Below are 25237 nucleotides of genomic sequence, written 5' to 3'. Positions count from 1 at the left end.
ACCCACAATGGATTCAGACTTCACTCTTAATAAACTAATTATATTATATTCTATTTTTTTAAGAAACTTAGTGCTTAACAATAAATTTAACTTGATACTTGTTTAAACATCAGACAATAGGTATCTAGATTTTAGACTTAACAAATGTTTTTTTAACAATCTTGAGAATCTTGCCTTATTTGTTTCATTCCTTATTTCAGTAGGTAGATCATGAAAGGCCGCAAATATGCATCCCTAGGAGAGGGGTACATGTTTGTGCCTTTCGGAGTCGAAACCCTAGGGCCGTGGGGACCGGAGGCACGTCAGCTTTTTAAAGACATCAGCAGCAGACTAATAGAAGTCTCCAGGGACCCTAGGCTCTTACCTCGCACAAAGGCTAAGCATCGCTATACAGCGGGGTAACGCGGCCAGCGTCTTGGGTACCCTACCCGACAGTGGCAGCGATCTGGCCAGCATTTTCTTTTTAGTTTAATTTTAATTTTATATTAGTTAGTTTTAGTTAGGCATTAATAATTGTAATTTAATCAAGAAGTAGCATGTAAAATGTAGATCATTTAATAATTTAGGTAATTGTTTTGTTAAGGTACCTCTAGTGCTTCCATTTGTAGCCCTATCTATGTATTCTGTCCTTTCTAACTAGGTATAAGTACTAGATTTATGAATCTAATCTATGTTCCATGTACCTACCTACCTAGAAACATCTCCCTAAATAATCTGGGCGTCGTCGTCACACTGCCAGGAAACCGCCCAAAGATTTCCTCATAATGCGAAAATGGAGTGACGAACGCGGCCGAGGTGAAAACACAATAAACTGACTCGAAATAAACAATGAAACGCTCTGGGAAAAGACTTTATAATTGTGTAGGTATATACAGCTTCCTATAGGTATACCTGTATTCTACGGAACTTGGGAGATCACGGGATGGGTAGGATAAGTATGATGAATAAGTTTTTGTAAGTAAGTTATTGTTGTAAGGTAGGTATTCCTTGTACCTAAGTAACTAAAATTTGCTAACTTGAATATTTAAGATAGGTACTTATACTTGTCCTTCCAGGGTAATGGACCTATGGATGAATCCATTTTTTTCAGTAGGTATGTAGGTATAACATAGCTATAACTACTAACTACATAGTTAAGGCCATGGAAGTAGTAGTAGACTACTAGTATTAATAATATAAGATTCATAAAATTTTACACCTGATTTTGAATTCAGTAAGAATTCTGAAACCCGCTACATCTTCTTGACATCATCATTTCAGGGTCATCAAATGCCATGCCAGTGTATTTAGGTAGCTAACTAAGTATCTGCACATCTTTGTATCCCACAAAACTGCATCCCAACTTCGCTTCCCGACCGACCGAGCACAATAACAGCTGGTAATTTTATATTTCCCGAATCCCGAATAACATTTGGGAGTCATACACACGTTTTAATTTCAGTTACAGATGAGCGTCGACCGAGCGCGGTGCACACGCGGCGATCCGACGCCATCTTGAATCGAGCGGCCATTTTAAAAATAACTTTCGTATTTCGAGAGCCGTGTGTTTTGCAAACTTTCGGACAGCGAGTTTTTTCACTTTTAGTGGCTGGCGGTGAAAATTGTTTTCTGGCTAATAATAGGTTTATGTGTGTTGAGTTTGGATGAGCAGCTGGTTTCAGGATAATTATGATTTTGTACGGGTAAGTGAGTATCGTTTTTGTTTGTTTGTTTTGAACGTAACGGCTTTATGATATGGTCAAACCAATCAAGAGGCTGTACTCATTCATGAATTCAAGATTATCTAAACTTTTAGTACTATCCTAAATTTAGGTTTTAAACACATTGTATACATTTAATTACACCTAAGTACCTAATAAACCTGTACCTGTACCTAAATAATTAGTCTTAAAATTTGGAGTAATTTTCTATATTCCGTGCTTAAATTCAAAACAATCCCAATAGGTAGAAAGAAATCAAAATGAACCCAACTGAAAGCCATGGAAAAGCTTGAAATGCTGAGGAATAAAAACACTAGGCTGAGACATGGATTTTTTAATATAAACTGGCCAAAGAACAATCTTAGAATTTGCTATCATATTGTAAAAACTCGTTTTTTTAGCTGTACATCAAAGTAATTTTAGGTACTTACTTAACTACTTATTACTTCCATGGTACGTACCGACATTTTCTGTAAGAACGCAGGAACCTAACCGTTAATTTTTGAGAGACAGACAGAAAGACGCTAGCTTTAATATTTATGATTCTAGAGAAGATAGATATGAATCTCAGCAGTGTTATTGCCAAAAGATTTGAAGACACTCACGGAACTATTAATTTGCTTGTTCGTTTATTTCTTTTTATTATTGTGCGATAAATAAGACAAGTTTTGGCAGTCCCTTTGATCGTGGCTTTCACCTACCCATCTATCTTTATATATATATATATCTTTACATACTTTCATACGTACCATCCCCTTTTAGAATATTTTGGTCGCTCTAGCTAACTGAGCTATGTTGATTAATAAATTTTAAGCTCTCGTATTTTTGTTAAACATGACATAATTCTGTCTCATTTATTAGACGACCGAATGGCGTGACGACCGAATGGCGTAGTGGTTAGTGACCCTGACTACTGAGCCGAAGGTCCCGGGTTCGATTCCCGGCTGGGGCAGATATTTGTTTAAAGACAGATATTTGTACTCGGGTCTTGGGTGTTGATATTTATATTTAGTTTGTATCTATCTATGACGGCTGTCCCATTTTAAAACACAGTAACAGCCATGAGACAAAATGTTCAGGAGAGCCAAAAAACATTTTTGTCCCTTCATTTCAATGCCCTGGTAAAACTATGACAGATATCTGAACAAATGTAAGCTTAAAAGAAGCGGCAGAACCTAGGCTTTACATACAATACTATTTCATTTAAATATAACTAAAATTGTTGCTGTAATGCACAAAAGAAAACACTTACTAGGTTTTATATGGTTTTCTCACCCTAAAACCGCCCTCACTGACCATTTCAAAACCTAGTAAGAGCCATTATTGTGTAATTTAAGACAAGTTAAGTATATTGAAATTGCAATAATTGCGTAATAATTTCATTTTTTATATGTTTGGGATCCTTCACATATTATAAATCCAATTTTGCAGCACTTTTACACGACGGCACTATAAGTAATAGCTGAAATACGGGCATATTTTTATGTTTTTTTTTTGTTTTATGTAAATGAATTAAATAGCCATATTAAGAAGGCTCTAACATGAAAATTATTTATGGCTGCCTTCAATTAGACAATATTTCCTAAATTTCTATCTAAAAATCAGTTTTCTCTTATTTATAACTTGTTTTTTTTTTTGTTTATGCAAAATAGGGCTAGTAAAAAGGTTCTGACGAGAAAGGTCTCTATGGCTTTTATAAAGAAGACAAAATTTACTTATGTTCTACTTTTAATTCAACTCTCTAGGTCTCATTGGTGCAAAGATACAGGTTCTGAAATGTCTGATATTTTGTTCGAAAAAAGTGTTAGTAATAATGTATGCCATTTGTGACTTACTAAAATTAACGGACGAAAATTGTCCTTTGCTGACCATTTCAAAACCTAGTAAGCGCCATTGACCATTTTAAAACCTAGTAAGTCATTTTCACTTACTGTGTTTTAAAATGGTTGGTGGCTCTTACTATGTTTTGAAATGGTTTTCGTGGCATTTTTGATTTCGCAGGGTGGAGTTACTAGGTTTTTAGAAATTTTATTTTCGTTTCTAAGCGGTTTTTTGATATTCTGACAATGCAGTTTTGTGCGGAATCGCCTAAAATAATATATAAATCAAAGACCCGTTTTTTTTTAAAGTTGGCGGTTACTGTGTTTTGAAATGGGACAGCCGATGTATTTGTGTAGATATATCAGCTGTCCGACACCCATAACACAGGTTCCGCCTAGCTTGGGGTCGGATGGCCGTGTGTGAGATGTCCCCACATATTTATATTTATATTTATTTATTTATTACACAGCAAAGGTGAATTGAAAAACAAATGTCGTATGAATTTTGTTTGTAGGTCCCTACCTACTTATAATTTGAAACTATGATTTAAAAGCATTTGATTGCGCTCACCATTACAACAGACGTACTGAATTGAAAACAAATGAAATTACCTACAATTAACGTTTTACTACTACGAATATTGCTTAAATACTTCTAAGTCAATGTAATTGTTATGGTATTTTCTGATCTTTAATGTTAAAACACTGCAGGAGTACCCCAGGGGTCTCTTCTTAGACCTCAGCTCTTTGGCATATATTTTGGAAGACGCAGATCAACCAATAAGTTACATTATTGTTTATCAAATATCAATAAGCAGATTTGAGAAACTGTCAATGTTCCGAGAGTTACCACATCGCATTCCCTCAGAGAAACAAAAATAAAATGAATAACATAGTCCATAGATTTCGCAAGCGGTGCATCTTTCATCGTTTCTTCTGCGCTTCGTATCGTTTTAAAACTTAGAATATACTAACTCGGTGATATCGATTATGAATGTACCTACAATTAGTTCAGTAGAGACAATAAATCAGCAATCTACCTCGTACCTCGATCGTTTTGAATTATAGCTAAGTACCAAGTTAAACTTAAGCCCCTAAATCTGTAAAGGGATCTATTTACTTACCTACCTACCGAGAAACGTATATTGGATGGGTGTCCTACATGGCTGTCCTACGCTATCTTCTTATCCGCGATCACCTCTTAAAAACTCCTCTCTAATAACATCTCGACCGCCATAATAATATTAGCAATCAAAGTCTCAATGTGATCTTGTCTTGTAATAGTTTTGATGGGTGCACTGGCTTTCTTATTTTTAGCAGGTGCCACTCAACCACGCTTTGTAGTTCATATTTAATTTTTACCTGTTGTTGTTAGTGTTGCTATAGGTACCGAAGTACCTACGTTTGCAATTTATTTATACCCGTCCGTTCTGTGATTGCGAATAAATTAATGTGATCCCTTCTAGAGTTATAAAATTAAAGACTCAAAAATTATTTGATTGAATACCCAGTACTTATCAAAGTACTAGTAAAACCTGTGGTGTGGGGTATCAAACCAAAGGGTTTTCTGTGACCAAGCTCAGTGTTTAAACGAGATCTTCTAGTAGACGTGTAAGTATGAAGAATTAACAAGTGTGAAGAGTTACTTAAACAAAAATGGGAAGTATTTAAGTATACGAAGCTTTATAGGCATAACATGATGTCGAGCTATCGTGGGTCAGATCAAGATTCTCGCTACTTACGAGTTCACCGTTCAATCTCTTATACCATCCATTCAAAGGTTGTCTGGCAGAGAACGCTCTATTTGATAAGACCGCCTTTTGTAATATCTACCCTAATTAATTTACAACTTGTTAATTTTATTAATCTTTTTGGGTGTATAAATAAATAGTATACTATCTATCTGTCTTAAATAATATAGTTATTACAGAAGGGTTTCCACAAAGGTCTCAGACACAATTCTGAAGGTGGTTGACTTCTTAGTGGTTTTTGGACGTGTGCCCCGCGATTATGCCAAGTCATCCCGCGCTTAAACAATCATTGGATCGTCTTCAATGACTTTTTGAACCAGACGCACTGGTGATTTCCTGGATTTCAATAAACTTTCTGGCATCTAAAGCGTCCCGCCCTTAAAACTGCTTGATAGACCAATGTCCTTTTTATGAGAGTGGATACTTACTATAGCTTCTTAGGGCAACGTTATGTGACATGTCCTGCTGATCTCTGTGAAAAGAGACTGGCACTGGACACAAGTAAATATGTAGGAAAATGCATGTCAATGGAACAATATGTGCACTTGTTTTATGAGAGGAAGTCGTGAGCTCTGGCCTGAGGACTGCTTTTGTCGGCAAAAGTCAGTGAAGTGATGATTAGTATGCACCTAGGTAAGCAAATGACAGAAAGATCAGTGTAATGAAACCGGCCGTAGGTAAAAGAAACAGCAATGACCAGAAATAACTTCTGATTTAATATTAAACAGTAGGACAACAGGCTACAAGAAAGTAGATATATCGCACGATTTATCGTCCGATTGTTCTAAGGGCACTGTTTACGGATTGTATGCCAAGAGTCGTTTCATTTACCCAACCAAGGCGCTGCACTTGATAGGTGTTGAAGGATAGACAGACAGCTGTAGCAACGAACATCAGATCTATTGTTGAGAGCTGACATGTTGAAATAAACGGTCGTGCTGGTGAGTTTTAGATGTCCGAAGTCCGTAAATGTATAGTCTACTGCATTAGTGCAGGACATACTTAGTAACTACATAGGCTACATTGATTCAAAATTGCGCAACAACACTCTTCATAATCACGCTAGCTTCGATCCCTCTACGTTATAATCATCATCATTGAAGCTGCAATATTTTCCTACGATGTCGATGTGTGAACCCACCAACCCGAAGTGGACCAGCGTGGTGGGAAATGGTTGAAGCTTAATGAAAGGAATTTAGACCTTTCGGGACTTGCACAAAGGTTCCATTCGAGAGAGCAAGGTGCAGTATTTACACCCCCACAGAGAATACGATGACGAATTTGAATCTAGTGCGTCACGCCCGAACCGTTACTTGTGAAATTCGAATGAATTCAAATGATTTAAATTGCAAGTCACATTGTGGGATTAGTTGATTAGTTACAAATGTGACTACCTGTAAGGCCTTTACAAACCCTTTGTAACATCTTCGAATGCGGGCAATAGTAGCAGGAGTAGGTCTTATCTATTTAAAGCCACGTCGAAGGAACGTCGACCTATCATCAGTTCATTGAGTTTGGATAACTCGTGTAGATGCCAAATGTGTCATTTGTAATCATAATGTATTTTCAGTGAACGATTTCTGCCAAACATAACACCGATACGCATAGATTCCTACTGAAAATACCTCTATGGTTATTTTAGGGGTATTTGTAAGCCGATCTTTGAATACAAAGTATTTATATCGATGAGACTAATATAATTATTTGAACCCTGAAAATAAACAATATATGGATACTGGACAAAGTTTCCTCATAAAACAAATTTTTCTTTCGATCTCCAACACAATCAAAGTTTGAAAGAACGATTTTTTTTATAACTTCGGTTTGTAGTATTTTCCGGGGTTTTACTGTACTTATTTCCATAGCAACTTCGTCGTAATACCTATAAGTACTACAGCACCGTGCATATGTATTCTCCGTACACCTAAGTACGGTGGCCTGCGCCTAAAAGTATACAGGCGGAGTTTTAAAATAGTGATCCCTGATGATGAAGGGACCAGCTACATCTGTTATAAATCCGGGGACGTGTTGTGTGTGATGTGTGTAGCAGTGGTGTTTATGTGGATGTGCTTGAGCAGCATGTGAGCTTGAGATCGCTATTTTAAAAACTCCGCCTGTATACTTTTAGGCGCAGGCCACCGTACCTACCTATGATTACACGCAATACAGCTTATCGTAAGTATCGTAACCCATTTGGACATTGAACTTCCTACTTCCAAAATTAATAGCTTGGCACACTTCTGCATAACATCGTAATCTATCAACGATCGGGTTCACGGCCAATCAGCTGTCAGAGTTTAAAGAGGGGCGTGACAATTTTGGACCGCTTCATGCTCTAATGAGTAATTAAATAAAATTACCTATTAATGAGCCAGATCGGTTATTGCTATGAATTTACGCCAAATACCTGACTAAATAACTTCTTTAGGAATGCGGTTAGTAACACTGACTCTTTGGCACCTCCACGCAGCCAACCAATAGCGGAGATTATTGCGAAAACATTAAGGACCACTTGCAGAAACATATTAAATCTAGATTTAGTGTCAAATCTCAATTTAAGAAACGTCAGTCACATATAAAATTTGACACTAAATCGAGATTTAACAATAAATCTAGATTTAATATGTTGGTGCAAGAGGCCCTAAGGGTAGGTACCTGAACTAAACCTATTAAGAAAACACGACTTTCATTTCTTAGAATTCAGTCTGGTGGCAAATGGATTTAGTCCAGGCAGCCAGCGTCCTATGACGTCACATCGTCGTCGACGCATCAGCAGAGCCAAAAGTGTGACATTCAATGAATTAATGTTTTATTGTTCAATTTATTGTAAACATGGGTAAATAAAATTGTATATTGTAAAAGTTCTGAAATACATTAATGTTTTAATAATGCGACTTATTTTAACGAGACTTATTACTTACCTAGACACGTAAAAGTTCTTGTCCAATCGTAGCCCAAAATATACCTAAGTATAATTATTTTCTAACTATGAATTTGCAGATGAGGAAAAATCATAGTTCGTTCCTTTCATTCTATTGAATTAACTGCGTCAACGAATGAAAACGATAAATATAAACTACAAGCTAAAACACAACTCCAAATTCTTGAATCGTGAACGTTTCGAAAATCCGGAAACGGAAAACGGAAGTCAACGGTCGCTTTTTAATCTGACCATAGACATAGACACGACTTCCGGTGGTCAAAAGTTTTAAAGTTTGTGCCAGGTTTACGTTTTGTTTTCTTGGGTAAGTACCTCAAAACGAAAACAAGACCCTTCTTATCCGTTCCACTTTTTCAGTGTGACCATGACCAACCTTCACGTGATCATGAATATGAATAAATTTATTCACTGAATAAGTAGGCCCAATAAATCTAAAGTGTTAATTTCCCCAATTTATCATTACACATTATTCTATTCTTGTTTGCAACGAGCGTAAAAATTGACATTGACCTTGTGTTGCCGGCAGATATATTTTAAAATCAGCCACTTTATTTATTCGAAGTAACCTACTGAATCAGAATGTATGGAACAGAATTTTCTTTTCGTCTTTAATTTAAGGTTGGTACTCTTCTCCTTCTATAGAATTCTTATTCTTCTGACCCCGAGAGGTATATGCAATCATATATTCTTATTTAACTATATTTTAAGTAGGTACTAACTAGTACAATAGCAGAGTAAGAATTATAAACTTATTAAAAGCTCCGATTAACCTATAAGGGATTTACTCAAAAAAACAGGACAGCAACGGGATATCAAAGTTTATATTTAAGTAAGTACCTATACCCATAATAAAATTATAAAATAACATCACAAGTACCCGTAAGCGATACAACTATCAACCAGATCCTGGATATGCCGAGCCATTCTCTCTAGAGTTCCATGCTTCATCATGCCCGGGCCACCAGGGTCTGCCTCCAAGGCAGCTTGGTCCTTAATATCCGTCAAGTCAAAACCTTCGTCAGACTCCCTAAAAATGAATGTCGCAAGAACTAGTGACAACCCTAAACAGAATCTCCCGTATCGCTTCAAATCCTCAACCATTTTGTCCCGCGGGTAAACCAAACTGGACTTTAAATTGTAGTGGCATAAGGAGTCGTCGAGTACTTTGTAGTAATAGTCGAGCCAGTCGTTGTAGTGGTCTTTCCTCGTGTCTAGGTCTGTGCAGTTGAAGATGAGATACAGGATGTCCACGACAGGGGAGGACAGTCTTGATAGCTGGTAGTCGATCATCATACACTCCACCGATTTGCCCTCCTGTAAAACAAGTTTCCAGTAAATAAAGAATGTTTATTAGAATTTTTGCCTACTTTTATCGGTGTGGAGTTATTTATGTTATTATACTGTAAATGCCCGAATTACGGTAAATCCTAAGATTTAATGGTAAAATCTAAGATTTACTAAGTAATAATAGTAAAAGCCCGAACGATTTTGCGATTCGTACTTTTACCACCGAAGCTTTGAAGCGTCCGTAGTCGAGCGATCTTCAGTAATCGTAACATTCGATCACTGAGGTTAAGCAACACATGGCACGCTCAGGCATTGGAATAATAAAAAAATAAATAATTTAAGTTTTTGACTGAAATAAATTAATTAATAAGAATTAGGGTGACTTTTACCTAACATTTTACAGCATAGAATAACGAGTAACTACGAAAAAATATATAAAATAACCAACCTGAAATTTAAACATGATGTTGTTAGCCCAGCAATCTCCTTGTAGAATAACGGAGTACTTTCCATTCTCATTCGATTTTCTCAAATTTTCTGCCATTTCACCAATATTACTGACAGCGCCCTGAACGCGTTTCTTGTCTTTATCTGACTTCAGGAATCCAAGGAGCATTTGCTCTAAAGCTGCGAAAGAAACAAACATAAACACTTTCGATTTCTTCTCTTCATCGTGCGGTTGAATCCACTTGTCAAACAATAAGTTTGCGTACTTTTTATACAACTCAGGTTCCTTGTCTTGCAGCGCGAATGACAAAGCATGTATTTGAGCGAGTTGTTTCAAAGCCATTTTAACCTCATTATTTGTTAGGGAAACCATTCTGTCTCGCATTTCAAATTCTTTGTCTTTGAGCAATATTAGTTCGTTGAGCTCATCACTGACAGTGCCATAGCACTTGGCGCGGAGTATGCGGTCGTGTGAAGGGACATCGGCTGCGTTTTGAAGCTCATCGAATTTCGGCAAAACTTGCTCGTACATTATAGTTTCGTTTGAGAACAACTTTTCTGCTTGAATCATCAGTCGCAAGGCCTCGTTGGTCGGAGCGACTTTTGCGATCATTCTGATTGGCTTTCCATCCTTCGTGTCTGCTTTGATTCTTAGGACTGAGGCAACGTAGTTGTCTCCTTTCTTCCCGACTGCCTCGATGGTGACTGGTCCACCTACAAAGTCTAGTTTCTCGAGAGCCTTTTCCACAGCTTTCCTCTGAATGTCACTTAGATTTTCTATTTCTCCTACGAACTCCATGACGTGTTTGATCACTGACAATAAAAGTTGTTTTGATCGCGAGGTTTTTAGTGGAATTGGTAGAGATAAAAACACGATTACATAAGTTATTATATTTTTTCAATGTCCTACTCATAGCACGCGGGGTGTCAGGAGGCTATAGCAGTCCCCTGCTGCCTCTTCCAAAGCATGCTCACTGGATGAGATAGCTTTCCGCATACAATCATTCCACCCACCTTTCGCAAGTCGTCACCCCATCTAGCCGAAGGGCGTCCTACATTACGTTTGCCTAGTTGGTACTAGTCAGTAGTCACCTACTAATCCTAATGGTGCTTCCTTGCACTGGAAATAAACATGTCATCATCCTTTTAATCCTAATCAGTGGGGCTAATACACAGCGCCATGCAAAACTTTTGTCACGTCTCAATGTTCCCGTGCTAGCCCTTCAGGGACATGTGTATCTTCCTACATTTCCATTCATTAGTTCCTCTTTGCTTCACCTCTTGCCAGTTCCTGTAGGTGTGGGCTCTTTAAACTTTTGAATAATGAACCTGCTATGCTACTTGCTACCTACATAAAACCATGGTCAAGGCCGTAGCTAGCAGGAAGCTACTTACGAAATCTAAATCGCTTTCATTATAGATTCGATAAACGCCACTTTAGATAAGTACGTAGTTACTTATAAATTACCGGTTGCTAAGCCTGTCTGCAGAGGTTCTGGGATCGCGCCAAACGCAGTGGGAAAGTGCACAAACACACACACACACACACACACACACAGACACAAACAGAGCCCGTAAATACACTCACGAGCAATGAAAAAGTTGCAGTGAGTAAAGCACTAAATTATGTGTAGTCCTAAACGGAAAAGGCAAGCTAATGACGCCGTCTTAAATATTTAAGAATTTTTACCTAACATCCCAACAGAATATTACCAACTTAACACGTTCACGGAAAATCCGTCGAGAGCCGTAATTAAATGTCCTTGCAACAGGACTATGCGCCCCTGGCCGACAAACTTATATTGGTTAGAACGGACGAACCGTCAATAGCCGTTTCATTTCCATAGTCTTAATAGAGGATATATGGTTTAGTGTCGTATTGTGCTAATTCATTTGTTTCTAGGTGTCATAACAAGCAAGTTATAGGGGGTTCTTTTGCACACACATAAGTGAAGTTTATAGTGACATACCGCCTGTAGCCGTAACCGTTACCAATACAAATAACCTTCCTGAAGTTTAGTGTCACGGCGCGCAAATGTTAGGTAGAACGTTTGATGGGTTGGTAATTTTTGTGGCAAATTACGAGGTAAATCCTAACTAATATTATAAATGTGAAAGTAACTGTGTCTGTCTGTCTGTCTGTTACTCTTTCACGCCAAAACTACTGAACAGATTTGAATGAAATTTGGTATACATACGGTCTAGACCCTGGGAAATAACATAGGCTACTTTTTATCCCGGAATTCCCACGGGAAAACTTATTAAGGCGAAGCGAAGCGCGCGGGAACAGCTAGTAAATGATAAATCGATAAACATTATACTAATTTGCATATAGGATACCTAACTATTCGATTCAATTACTAGAATTATTTAAATAGAACATAGAAAAGCGAGTATATAAGTGTAATGAGAAACGAGAATAATTGTGTTTTTGTCGATTTACCCTCTTTGTATACTCTTAGTAAGTATATCAGCTTTATTTTTTGTAAATGGCATGTAAAATTGATAAGCCGAGGTCTAGAAAACGTACAAACCTTTTTGCACAGGATTCGGACCTAGAAAATATCTGGCGGTAACGCCTGTAGCCGTAGATGTCACTATACGCGTTATTGGATTTGCATGATGTGGCGAACCGCTTGTAGACGATACCTTCTATGGCCGTAACTGTCACATTACGTTAATAAAATATAGTGCAATATGGCAATACGTTTCAAGGCGGAACGATAAAATGTATGGGATTTGTAGGTGTCATATCAAAATATTTTCCAATCATCAATTGTCCGTGAACGTGATAAACGTAAATATTTTAATCAAATTACAAGACTAGTGATATTGTCAATCTCCACGAACGGCAGGCGGGTTGGAGATATACACGTTGTTGTTACGTCAACATTCAAGACCCGAGAGAAACAAACATCCCTCTTTGATCATAAATATCCTTCCACCCTAAGGTGGTCTTGAAAAAATCGCTTTAAGCGATAAGGCCGCCATTTTTGTACATATGTGTTAGTATTTAAGTTTATTTCATGTGTGTGTACAAATAAAGAATATTCTATATATCTATCTGCCCCGGCCGCGGATGGAACCCGCGACCAGTGGCGGCTGGTGCCTCAGATACCCGGTGGTGCACTTTATGGGTTTAGTAAATTTTGGAATAAAAATAGATTACCTATTACAATTAGAAGTAAAAAAAATTATAAGTATAGGTATTTTACCTTATTTATATTTTAAATCCATTCTGCGTTCCTTTTTTGACGCGAAATTGCTTCTCCGCCGAAACGAAAACAACACACGGAAAGCAAAATAAAGCATTTAGTCTCTCACATCCACATAACCATTTCTTTTTATTGTACATTTCACTTTTGAAAATTCAGGTATAAGTTTTATTTTTTGTTTTGCACTACTGTTTTAAGATGAGAAAAGGCCGAGGCGGCCGAGCAGATTTACCCCCTTATTCATAGAAAAGTTACAATACGTTTTAACTAATAAACTGTTTTGTCCCTCTCCGACAAAGAACAATTTGTTCTTTGACAGAGAGGGACAAAACAGTTTATTAGTTAAAACGTTCTGTAACTTCTCTATGAATAAGGGGGTTAATGTCCAGTCTATTTTGAAATGTCCTATTGCTTTTTATGAAGTCCATATTGTATTTTGCACTCATTTTCACTCACACACACACACATACACACTCACGAAATATTTACTTCTTTCTTAGTTAATAAGTAATTAGAGTAACAAATTAATTACGTATTCGCGCGCGAAAGGTGAAACTGCGACAATGACATGACAAGTGCATCGTTCGTAGGTCACGCCACCGGTCAAGGCCGCCGCCCGCGCCTCCCGAGTTCCGTGGCGTCATTCGTATGATTTCGGCAATTTCCGGTCGCGTGCGGCGCACGGATTTATCCTAGAACTGCATACAGTTTGTACTGAGCATCTTCCGTCTCACGCGCCGGGCGATTTCCATCCTGTTTCATACTACATGTAGGAGCTCGCTCCGTGCGACATTCCGAGCGCACGAGGCCGTTTTTGTTCAAGCAAAAATAAGATCTAATTCTTTCGCAGTAGAAATCAAAATAGGCCAGCTCGATTTAATTTAACTCGTAACGTTCGAATGATTTATGTAATTTCTGTTTAGGGTAGGTATTACGGTTGTTATATTGGTATTTTTGTGAAGTTTTCTTTAGACGTACCTAGTACCTACCTAGTCTAGTATGGTATAGGAAGAAGGAAGGTACATATTTAGAAGGTTTTTAAATGGTAGTGCGTTGCACGGGCGCACTTAAGGTGCAGCCGCCACTGCCCGCGACCCTCGGCACAACAGTCATAGTTATTGACCAATGCGCCATTCGGTCAGTTCTCGAGACTTTGAACAAGCAAACGCAGCGTGGGACGCCCTCCTGCTCGCTGGACTTGCGGAGATTGCTTAGGCGAGTGTTGTGGCGCTCCTTGGTAGAGGCCTATGTCCAGCAGTGGATGATTATTGGCTGATGATGATGATGATCCGGTCTAGGTTTGAAAATAGCCTAAGCCACCACTAGATAGATTCAGTATGAGGAGTTCACGTGGCATAAATTGTAAACATTAGGTGAGAGTGAACAGCTCACCGATCTGTGAAGGACCTTGCCCTGAAATAGAATGCGATTACTAGACTCATTTTCACAGCTTTCAGGGCATACGTTTTTGAGCATGTTAAAAACATCTGACAGTCGCGTTGCCCACTTACCTGACAACTCTCTCAGCACAAGCTTGCTTGTGTAGGGGTCCACCAACCCGCTAGGCCAGCGTGGTGTACTCTAGGCCAAACACCCTCTTCCTTCAATGGATGGAGTCCCGTGCCCCAGCAGTGGGGCTTGATGGGTCGTGATGATGATGACTAACACAGCTGAAAAATATTGAAGAAAATAATACCTACCTACGTCCAGAGTTGACTACAACAAACATTCGGGTAACAGAGCGAAATCTATTTTAGTTTGAACTGACTAGGCGTGCACCTGTCTCATGGTAAAAACGTGAAAAGAGACATGTCCTCAATATTGTGTTTTACGTAGGATATTGACCTGTTACTGCTTCATTGATGATTAATTCATATTTTCATCATCAGCCTTCCACTGCTGAACATAAAATATAGCTATATAGGTACTTAAATCTCTGAAAATGAGCAAAGCGAGGCTATTCTTGCCCTTCCTCACCCAGGAACTAACTACGTACCTATCTACTCATTTACTATTTTAAAGTCTTCATGTAAATCTTGGATAGTCTTAATATAAATAACGGTATTATTCCTCTTTAACTGATAAAACAGACTGGCTTCAATGACACTGCAAGTTGACTTATAACAATCTACTCTACTTCTAGTTGCGTTTATACATATATGAACAATATTTAATTTAATTCATATTTATAAAACTATAATATTTAAGTATTATTATTTATTTGTATATAAAACTATAATATTTATTATAAAGTATTTATTTATATATAAAACTATACCATTTATTATCAAATAAAGCTTGTGTAACTAGTTTAATTAATTTATTAGTATATAATTTAGCACCTAAGTTCGGCATACTGAAAACCAGCGCTGCATAGATTATATGGGTGAAATCGCCAAAATTTGTACATTTTTTGTCCATTTCTCTTGCTTGCACTAAAACCTACTAAATGAGAAAAATATAACAACTTCACATAGAAAATTTTGGTAAATCATATTAGTAGAATAAGTAACGTATTAAATTATTTGTATTTTATCATATTTTGTACAGTGGTTATTGAAATTTACATAAATTTAAATCTTAATAAAAATATCATATTTCTTTGTTATGCTCTTTGTAACAGTATTTTTTTGTATAAAATAGTATTAAATCTAAATTATTTTACTGGCATCTCCACGAGCAAAAGTTTTTTTAGAAGTGGCGTTAGTGTCGCGTCTCCGCCATTTTGTTTGTAGTAGTTATCGAAGTTATAGTGAACTCGGAAGAAAAAAGACTTTTCAGTGTTCCACTTTGTAACAACCGACAAATTAAGTTAAAGGAAAGTATTTACAAAGTAATTCCTGCACGTAAAATCATAATTTCAGTCTGTTTACTATGCAGTTAGTCAAATTTTCGGAAACCTAAATCCACGTGTGTTAAAATATTTTTAGCTTATGAACGTAAGAATTTTTGTTCCATTTTGTTACAATTTTCTTTGTAACGTTACAAAAAGGAAAGCTAAGGGCACATTCAGACTGACAAGAATGTGATGACATTTTTACAACTAATAAATTACAAAAACATATTAGTTGTACAGAAGTTTAATTTTAATTATCCTAACAAGTGATACCTAATACCAAAATAATTAATAATTCAATTAATAAAAAAAAACCTCATAGATATATATATATTTTTTTAATATTTTTGTTCAAAAATTACGAAAGTAGTTCGTGTTTTAATTATTGAATAGGTACCGGTCAAAATCATAACCATTCTTTTTGCTTCGCCGTAGTGCTGATTAAATAAAAATTGTTTTATTTATTCATAGCAGTGTGATCGAGTCCGTATAGTTCCTTTTTGTAACATTTTTGTAACGTTTCCCTTTTGTTACGTTTTTGTTACGTACAAATTTAGGCGATTTCACCCTTATACGAGGTATAACTCGCAGCATTGCTGAGTTTGTCCTTTTGCCACATTTTAATCTTAAGTTAACTAATTTTTGTATTTGTGTTTTATTGTGTTTTCCCGATTATGTGGCAATAAATGTTTTTTCTTTCTTTCTTTCTTTCTATATAGGTACAGTTGAAGAATGCTTGATTCTTCGCAAATAGAATGAAAGAAGAAAAAGATTTTATTTGTTGCTGCACAAATACACCGAACAAATACTTACAAAAAAAGTTGTAGGTAAATATAAAATTAAAAACACCCAGAAAAAATTAAATAAAAATAAAAACTAACTAAACTGTATTCTTAAAAAATAAAAATAATTAAAATATTGGCCAGCCTGTGTAGATGGTGCATCAGCGCAGCGCCAAAAAGGCCCCGAGCTCAGCAATTGCTGCAAGTACATAATGTACCTGCAGCGCTGATTTTCAGCAGGGAAATACCTACAATACCTACATGTAGTACCTATCCTTACTAATATTATAAATGCGAAAGTAACTGTGTCTGTCTGTCCGTCTGTCTGTTACTCTTTCACGCCAAAACTACTGAACGGATTTGAATTAAATTTGGTATACATACGGTATAGACCCTGGGAAAGAACATAGGCTACTTTTTATCCCGGAATTCCCACGGGAAAACTTTTTAAGTCGAAGCGAAGCGCGCGGGAGCAGCTAGTTACTTATATTGTCCAATGATGAATTTATTTGATGTAGGCACTTACCTACTTAACTACGTAAGTTGTTAGTGTTACACGCATGCTGTGCTACATATACTTACTTAGGTGTAGATAGTTAGTAAGTAGTTATGTATACTTAATACCTAGTATTGAATTAAAAATTTAGCCGAAAGATTTCGTATTTGTATTTAATTGATTTCGGTTTTGTACAACGATCGCTGATAGACATTAAATTTGAATAGCGTTATAACTATCTACACCTTGCGCCTACCAACTTACGTCATCAGAAGGGCTAGCACGGGGCGCATTTAAGACGTGACAAAAGTTATCTGTCGCGCTCGCTCTTAAGGCTGCGCGATGTGAGTGAGCGAGATGCAAACTTATGTCACGTCTTAGGGTGCTTACATAAAGAATCGGGTTCCCTGTATCTACCCGTACCGATACCGGTAACTTGATTAGGTATGCGAACTGAGAGATTTAAAACCGGGAAATGCTCTAGCGCACCGGTACGGGTAGATATAAGGAACCCAGTCGCTATATGTAAGCACCCTTAAACGCGCCCCGTGCTACTAGCCCAAAAGCATCTCACACGAAGACAACTCCGCTGAGTACTTAGTTGGGTGAATTTCCCGCGGCCAAAATTTGCGTGGCATCAATGTAATCGGTACTAAAAAACAAAGTTCTAATTTTCTAATATTTTTTTCCGGTTATGTGGAATAGTAATCTATATGAAGCACTAAATATTTTATCAATAGGATTAATGGATACTTTACAAAAAAATATTAAACCTACAAATCTTTCATTGCCGTGTTTGTCCCCAGGTCATCTCGTTTTGTATTATTCTTCATTGATGAAAAAATATTGAGTGTTTAGATTTAAACTTAGTTTCATTTGATACATTAATAGTTAAAGTATTGTTACGAAATACATTTATTCAAATAAATAAAGAATATAACGAACGGTAAGTGAAAATTCATGTGTCCCAGAACTACATTTCATCGCCGTGACCTAAACATGATCAAGGATATTGTTTTATCTATGAACTTGGGTCCTCACCTCGGTGCGCTAATCGTTTTTTACAAGTGTTGCCTAACTACTCGACGTGGAAAGAGGTACACAGGTGCCCACGTTTTCGCGCTATAGTGAAAGTTACATTAGTTTTTGGTCACTGGACATTTTTTCTTTCATCGCCGTGGATAGATATAACTTCTATAAAATTAAGTTTGTCTTCTTGAGTAAGCATTCAAAAGAAAGCATTTTGAAAATATTCATCTTATAAAGTGTTTGTTTCTTCGAATAGTTAACACTTTTTTTGTTATTTATATTTAATGGCTTGATTTTCATCGCCATGCTTTCATTTCCGTGGTTTCCGTGGCCAAAATTTGCTATGGCAATGAAAAAAAAGTCACGGCAATGAAAAAAATTTCATCGCCATGTCTCGTAAAATAATGTGTATTCATTGCCGTGGCCTGGTTCTTAATTTCCGTGGCCAGGTTATTCATTTCCGTGGCCAGGTTATTCATTTCCGTGACATATGTTTTCATCGCCATGGTATGTATGATTAGGCAAATAAAAATATATTTACCATATTTTGTAATAAGTACAGGTAATACCGATCACTGAAATTACCTACAGGACTTGTCAAATTACCTCTTTTTGCAGTTCGATAAAACGGGCGCGTATCGCGATGTATAAACGGGAAGAAAAACATCGTGAGGAAATCTGCATATCTAGATTTAGCACATCTAGATATGTGAACCCACCGACCCGCAGTGGACCAGTGTGGTCGGAAATGCTCCAAGATTAAAAAGGCAGTTTAGACCTTGGATATATGCACAAAGGTTCTATTCGAGACAGCCAGGTGCAGGTACTTACACCCCCAGCAGATAATAGAATAGCATGGAATATACATCTCCGCAGGAACTCAGCTGGATGCTAAGTGGAGTAAATGCTGCTTGCCAACATGTAGGCCTCGGTCTGAACTTGGGCAAGACTAAAGTAGAATGTTCACATCAAACGGGAGCCGGTGATCGTTGGTGAGACAACTATATGTCCACCTCAAGCAGACTATTCGGCTAGGCAGAAGCAATTTCGAGAAGGAGTCTGAAAAGCGCATCTAACTGGGTTGGGCTGTATTCGGGAATCATCGTCACATATATGCTCCTCGGCCATTCCTCAGAGCCTGAAGACAAAGGTCTTCAACCAGTACACCCTGCCAGTGATGACGTATGGTGCAGAGACGTAGTCACTGACAGTGGGACTGGTCCACCGATTTAAAGTCACTCAGCGTGCTATGGAGAGAGCTACGCTTAGGGTTTCTCTAATGGATCGTATCAGAAAAGAGGTTATCCATCACAGGACTAAGGTTACCGACATAGCTGTCAAAATGTGCAAGCTTAGGCAGGTAGCCGGTAGTAGCTGGATTAGGAAGGCCGAGGACCAAGTGTTGTGGCGCTCCTTAGGAGAGACCTATGTCCAGCAGTGGATGATTATAGGCTGATGATGATAAAATACATTTCATATTATTATATCAATTAAAATATACCTACTTTAATTTAGCATATAGCTCATAAAATATTCTATCATATTACGTAATCTGTGTAAAATTACACAACACCATCAAGATCCCTTGCACCAAAACCTTAAGATAGGTGCGATGACGAGGAAAGCGAGGAGGAGCGGTTAAGTGCACATACTGCGCCCCACTTCGCTGTTGACAAACATGCACCTAACTGCACCTATCTTTAGGTTTTGGTGCTTTTGGTGGTTTGTTCGGTGATTTGTAATTCAGCACAGATCATGTCATATCATAATATATTTTATGAACTTTACATAAATTTAACAGTTCGTATACTGTATAATATTATTATCATCATCATCATCATCTCAGCCATAGGACGTCCACTGCTGAACATAGGCCTCTCCCAATGATTTCCACCTTGTCCGCATCCAGTGCTTCCCCGCGGACTTGACTATATCGTCCGTCCACCTCGCGGGGGGCCGCCCAACGCTGCGCTTGCCGGTACGTGGTCTCCACTCGAGGACTCTTCTGCTCCACCGACCATCAGTCCTTCGAGCAATGTGTTCGGCCCACTGCCATTTCAGCTAACTGACTCGATAGGCCATGTCGGTTACTTTGGTTCTTCTACGGATCTCTTCATTTCTGATTCGATCACGTAGAGATACACCGAGCATAGCCCTTTCCATAGATCGCTGGGTGACTCCGAGCCTATTTAAGAGGCCTAAAGACCACGTCTTGGCACCGTAGGTCATCACTGGCAACATGTATAATATTATACTTTATGAAAATATAGATGTTATAATAGGTAAGGTTAATTATATGTTGTGAACGATATTAATGTGAAATTAAACATTTCGTTTTTATAAGTCGCAATACGAACCCCATAATACTATTCAAAGAATTCCATACTACATTCTTTATTATTTTATACATACTGTCGTTCTTTCTTTCGTTCTAATATCTATCCAAATATTTCTACCATACATAATCTGTCTTAAGTTTGCGTTTCCATCACAGATTTTTTTTTATTGCATTGGATTGATTATTTCATATCCATAGCACAGTTTTTTCATTGCCGTGGACGTTAGTTTCATTGCCGTGGATGTTTTTTTCATTGCCGTGAACGCATGTGTCATCGCCGTGGCACGAAATTTTTGATCATCTGTATCTCGTTAAGTTTTTAACTTATCTGCTAGCCATTAAGTAAGAACACTAACCATAACAAAAACTTTAATAAAAGCGCTTTTAAAATATGAAAAACCTAAAAATAAAAAAGTCCACGGAAATGAAGATTTTTTAGGACTTGTTGAAATCCACCCAGTTACTTAACAAAATTTAATTTGTTTCAGGTAGCCCTGCTCATCGAAATATCCGAAACCATAAACAATAAGCATGAGACCCACATGAGTCCACCAATCTCTAGGTACTCTTTGACAAAAAGTGTCGTGAACTTCTTCGACCGTGGATAGGGATACGGGCAAGATGTCAGTGGTGGCGCCGAGGCGGGTGCAGCTGGCTTGGGCCCCCACCATACCGTGGTGAGTAGTCTACAGCTTTCTTTGGGACCAAATGTGCCACAATATACCTACCTAATCGTACTACAGCTGGCTGCAAAAAGCTCATGCTTGGCGGTGATTCTGAAGAAAAAATAAATAAATGAGGCCATGCTTTTTACTTTACCGAGTAGTTAGTCAGGTAGTTATTAGATATTGACACTGTCAAGGACTTTGAGAAAGTCCTTGTCCTTGGACACTGTAGACTCCGTAGAAACTTTAGTGATTAAAAAAATATAGTCAGTAAAACTATAGAGTCCTGAAAACGCAAGTGGATCCTAGTGTTACAGATCGTATTTAATCTATTTTATTTATTAAAGGACAAATCCGTTAAAAAGCCATTGCCAAATGGTAAGTAGGTATTTTTTTAAAGTAAGTAGGTAGGTACCTACTATGGAAGTAATACTTCCATGGTACCTACTTATGTAAATGTAAGTAAAGTAAATAACTGATGTTAATGATAAAAAGTCTGTGAAAAATCGCACTATTTAATGTCAGGACTTTATAGTTGGACTGTATTATTGCTCAGTGGTAGTGGTAGACACTAAAGATTTGTACTCAAATACAGATTTCCATTATTTACGTGGTTAGACTTTGTTTTTAGCTCAGAATAATAACGGTTTCTCGCTTCATTGGTTTTTAGTAAGATATTACCCAAACAGAAGAACAAATAAAGAAAGCAATAGGTAGGTACTTAATTTAAATCTGTTATTAAGTTTTCTAATATACATTATGTATTTTACTACGATTTTACATAAAATTTGTTCAAAGTTCGTCGACCTCTATAAAAGCTTCGAATAACTGCTCACTTCATGGTAAACCTACAAAAAAAGCTGGCCCGTCAGTCAGCTGTGCAAATGTTGCTAACTTCACTTCAGTGAAAAGAACTGTCATGGCTACGGTATCGATCTTCGTTCCGTACTGAAATCGGGAAAAAACACTGAAAATACTGTGTGTAATATGTAAAACCATGTTAAAATCGGCACGATAATGCTTTTGGCCGTGTAACAAATATGTTGTTTCAAACTGTACGTTCGTAGTGTGTTTTCTTCGGTGACTTTTCTGTGCTGCTAAATTTATTCGCTATCTGACGGCGGGTCATTTTCTAATTTTCTCGGTGAGTTTTCTTTGTTGTACCACTGTTATTGCGTAGGAGTATTTCCTGGATGCAAGCCGCGATATTTTGTGTTATTATAAGCTAATTTTCTTTGGGAAATTCGCTTGTTGAGTTGATAAAAATCGATGATAAGTGGGTGGGCTTGTGGAGGTATGTTCCTGTCTCATTTTAGCGCAACCAATCACTATGAAATGTCACCTTTCATTGCGCTAATGCGGCACAGCGACTCTCACCCCAATTTGGTCGGGTTATGCTTTCTGTCACTTTCTGACGATAATACTCGATGATTTTAGGTGATTTTCGAAGTCGAAAGTATACATTTTCATAAATAAAACTTATGTGTATCATGATTGAAATACGTTTTTCTTAACTTCGTGCTTTGGTAAGTATAATGAACATGTATTGACTAGCTTTTATCATTTCAAAAGCTTATTTTTGCAGTGACATTTAACATTCTAAGCTGTTGTTGATAAGAAAAGTAATTTATCATTATTATACATACAAATTCCTGTATGTAAAATGAGTTTATTCCAATAAGAACTAAGTTATATTGTAGTGTGCACTTGCATCAGTGTCTTTTGTAGTAAGACAACTGACACCTACCTATTTAAGGTTTTAGACACTTGCACTGAACTCATCCTCTATTTACCTACTCAATGCAGTATTTACTCTGTAATACAAGTATAGGTCAAGTGAATAATATTGTGACTTCATGTCTTTCTGTCGTCCACCAAAACGCACCAGGCCAGCGTGCTGGACTAGGCCTAAAACCCTTCCTTCAATGTATGGAGACCTGTGCCACAGCAGTGGCAATGTATATGGTCGTGTTTCTGGCTGATATGATGTTTGTAGATGTTGAAAGACTTTCAAATGTTGGTAAACCTGCAGAAACTAATATGCTGAAAGATAAGAATATAAATTGTTAATCTGAGTATATATTTATAATGTGTCCATGAAAAACACTAGATGACTACAGCTATCCAGGTGTTTTTATATCTCTCTAGGTGTTTTTATTTCTTCTGTATCCACAGACACATACATTTTAAACCTATAACTATGTTTTAGTTCATAATTTTCAAAGGTGCATGAAGGGAGCCTCTGAGCTTGATGTACAATGGTCTGGACATACTGCTGGCCTTTCACCATGGTGACAACCCTTAAGCTTTAGTTGTACTAGCTGTTCCCGCGAGCTTCGCTTCGCCTTAAAAAGTTTTCCCGTGGGAATTCCGCGATAAAAAGTAGCCTATGTTCTTTATACATAGATAGGTATTTATCTAGAACTTTCTTATAAGCACTTTCACCAAATGTGTTCTGTCTGGCCTAAAGCAATTCATTATTATTTGTGTCCTTGATCTTGAGGAACTTGTCTCAGCATACTAATGTAGCTTAGCCTTGAGAGGTGTAAGTTTTGTTAATATAATTTATCTGGTACTAGACAAATTTAAAATAGAAGGAATAATACTAAATTTTCCTCTGCTTAAAGTTTCACAAAAAATCAACAATAAGAATAGGTGTAAAGATATAATTTCAAAACATTTTCTATACATGTTTGTTAACTGAATTTGTACTATGATTCTTCAAAAACGGTTTATCCATTCAAAAGCTATGTGCATTTTTTATAATTTTGGGCATTTATCACACACAGATACACAGTCAAGTTTAACTTATAACATCATATTTTTCCGTTGGGTCTTAAAAATCATCAGCCAATAATAGTCATCCACACAGGCCTTTCCCAAGTACGGTCATGTGCAGAGAAACCAGACCCCCCTCTTATAGTAACAATGCTTCTGACATGGTCTTTCGGTCTGAGACTAAAGTCTGAGTCGGTCTGAGGGGTCAGATTTATCTACCTTATACTGTACCGTCTCACAACCCTTTCATAAAACTATTCTGTGCCACCTGCCTAAGTTTCCTTCCTGAGTTCTATCCCATCCCAATAATTATAATCAATAGTTCGTCTGAGAAGACCAGCACTTCAGTTTACAGATACTCAATCTAATCGACACAGTAGAATTCCCATTAAACTAATTTAACCTGAAAAAGCTAAATGGCGGCTATGCTATGTTTGATTTATGATCGAATAGTAGGAGAGGATTCGGAGCACTTTCATAGAAGTAATAAGTACTATGAGCACTTCTTTGCTGCAATTGACCAATAGCGGCCGAGCGGCATAGCAATTGACCAATGGCGTTGCGCGGTTTTGACACATTCCGCCCCGCGCTTCACCCCGCACCGCTTAGGGGGCGTGCTTACTACTACAAAGTGCATTCCATGTTGCGTGGTTCCTAGTGTAATATACTTACCAACAAGGAAACCTTCAGCGGTGTTTGGGCAGTGAAGGCCGCAATCTTACACGTGGTAGACCGTATTGCAGCTCTGACGATGTGCCGAATTCCTTAGCGCGACCAGTGGGGTTACCACCACCTTTTAGTAATAAACAATCCTCAAGCAACGTCGCTCGCTTGTCAAATCTGACGTACTTAACTTGTATGTATCTGACATATGTTTGACCGGCGGTGGTGGTAAGCCCAAAGGGTTAGTTAATTTTAGGGTGCACGACGCTGCTTTAGGGTTTCGTTCCCGTGTTCCCGGGAATTCCCGTTCCCGGGAATTCCCGGGAAATTTGTTTTTCCCGAACCCGGGAAAAAAATACCATTCCCGGGAATTCCCGTGTTTGATTTTTAATCGATTCCATGCTATATTTTCATCTTTATTTATCTGTTTCTCCTACATTAAACCCAAAAAAAATATCGGCAGGCTTGTCGTCTACGATCAGAAACTCG

The 25237-nt window shown here is 37.6% G+C and overlaps 2 protein-coding genes across 7 annotated transcripts in view; one reads left to right on the top strand and one right to left on the bottom strand.

Annotated features, from left to right (window-relative positions):
• Positions 1–1453: 1453 nt before the first annotated feature.
• The window catches only part of LOC105383678 (tau-tubulin kinase homolog Asator), a 76035-nt gene continuing 52251 nt past the window's right edge, over positions 1454–25237 (top strand). For 4 of the 6 annotated variants that reach the window (XM_048632109.1, XM_048632108.1, XM_048632106.1 and 1 more), the window contains exons 1-2: positions 1454–1682; positions 21131–21319. In XM_048632109.1, coding sequence (XP_048488066.1) covers positions 21264–21319 — 56 coding nt within the window. In that variant the 5' untranslated portion in view covers positions 1454–1682; positions 21131–21263. The remainder of the gene's footprint in view (positions 1683–21130; positions 21320–25237) is intronic. The other 2 variants (XM_048632107.1, XM_048632110.1) reach the window with 2 other exon arrangements.
• LOC105383677 lies at positions 9015–10758 on the bottom strand. Its single transcript, XM_048632112.1, has 2 exons — positions 9948–10758; positions 9015–9526 (listed from the first exon to the last, which is right to left on the bottom strand). The coding sequence occupies exons 1-2, from the start codon at positions 10743–10745 to the stop codon at positions 9080–9082; spliced, it is 1245 nt and encodes a 414-aa protein (XP_048488069.1). The 5' UTR covers positions 10746–10758; the 3' UTR covers positions 9015–9079.

The sequence above is a fragment of the Plutella xylostella genome, chromosome 30, assembly GCF_932276165.1.
Source record: "Plutella xylostella chromosome 30, ilPluXylo3.1, whole genome shotgun sequence".
Taxonomy (NCBI): Eukaryota; Metazoa; Arthropoda; class Insecta; order Lepidoptera; family Plutellidae; genus Plutella; species Plutella xylostella.
The sequence above is the reverse complement of the archived record's forward strand: the minus strand, read 5'-3'. Positions and strand labels throughout refer to the sequence as shown.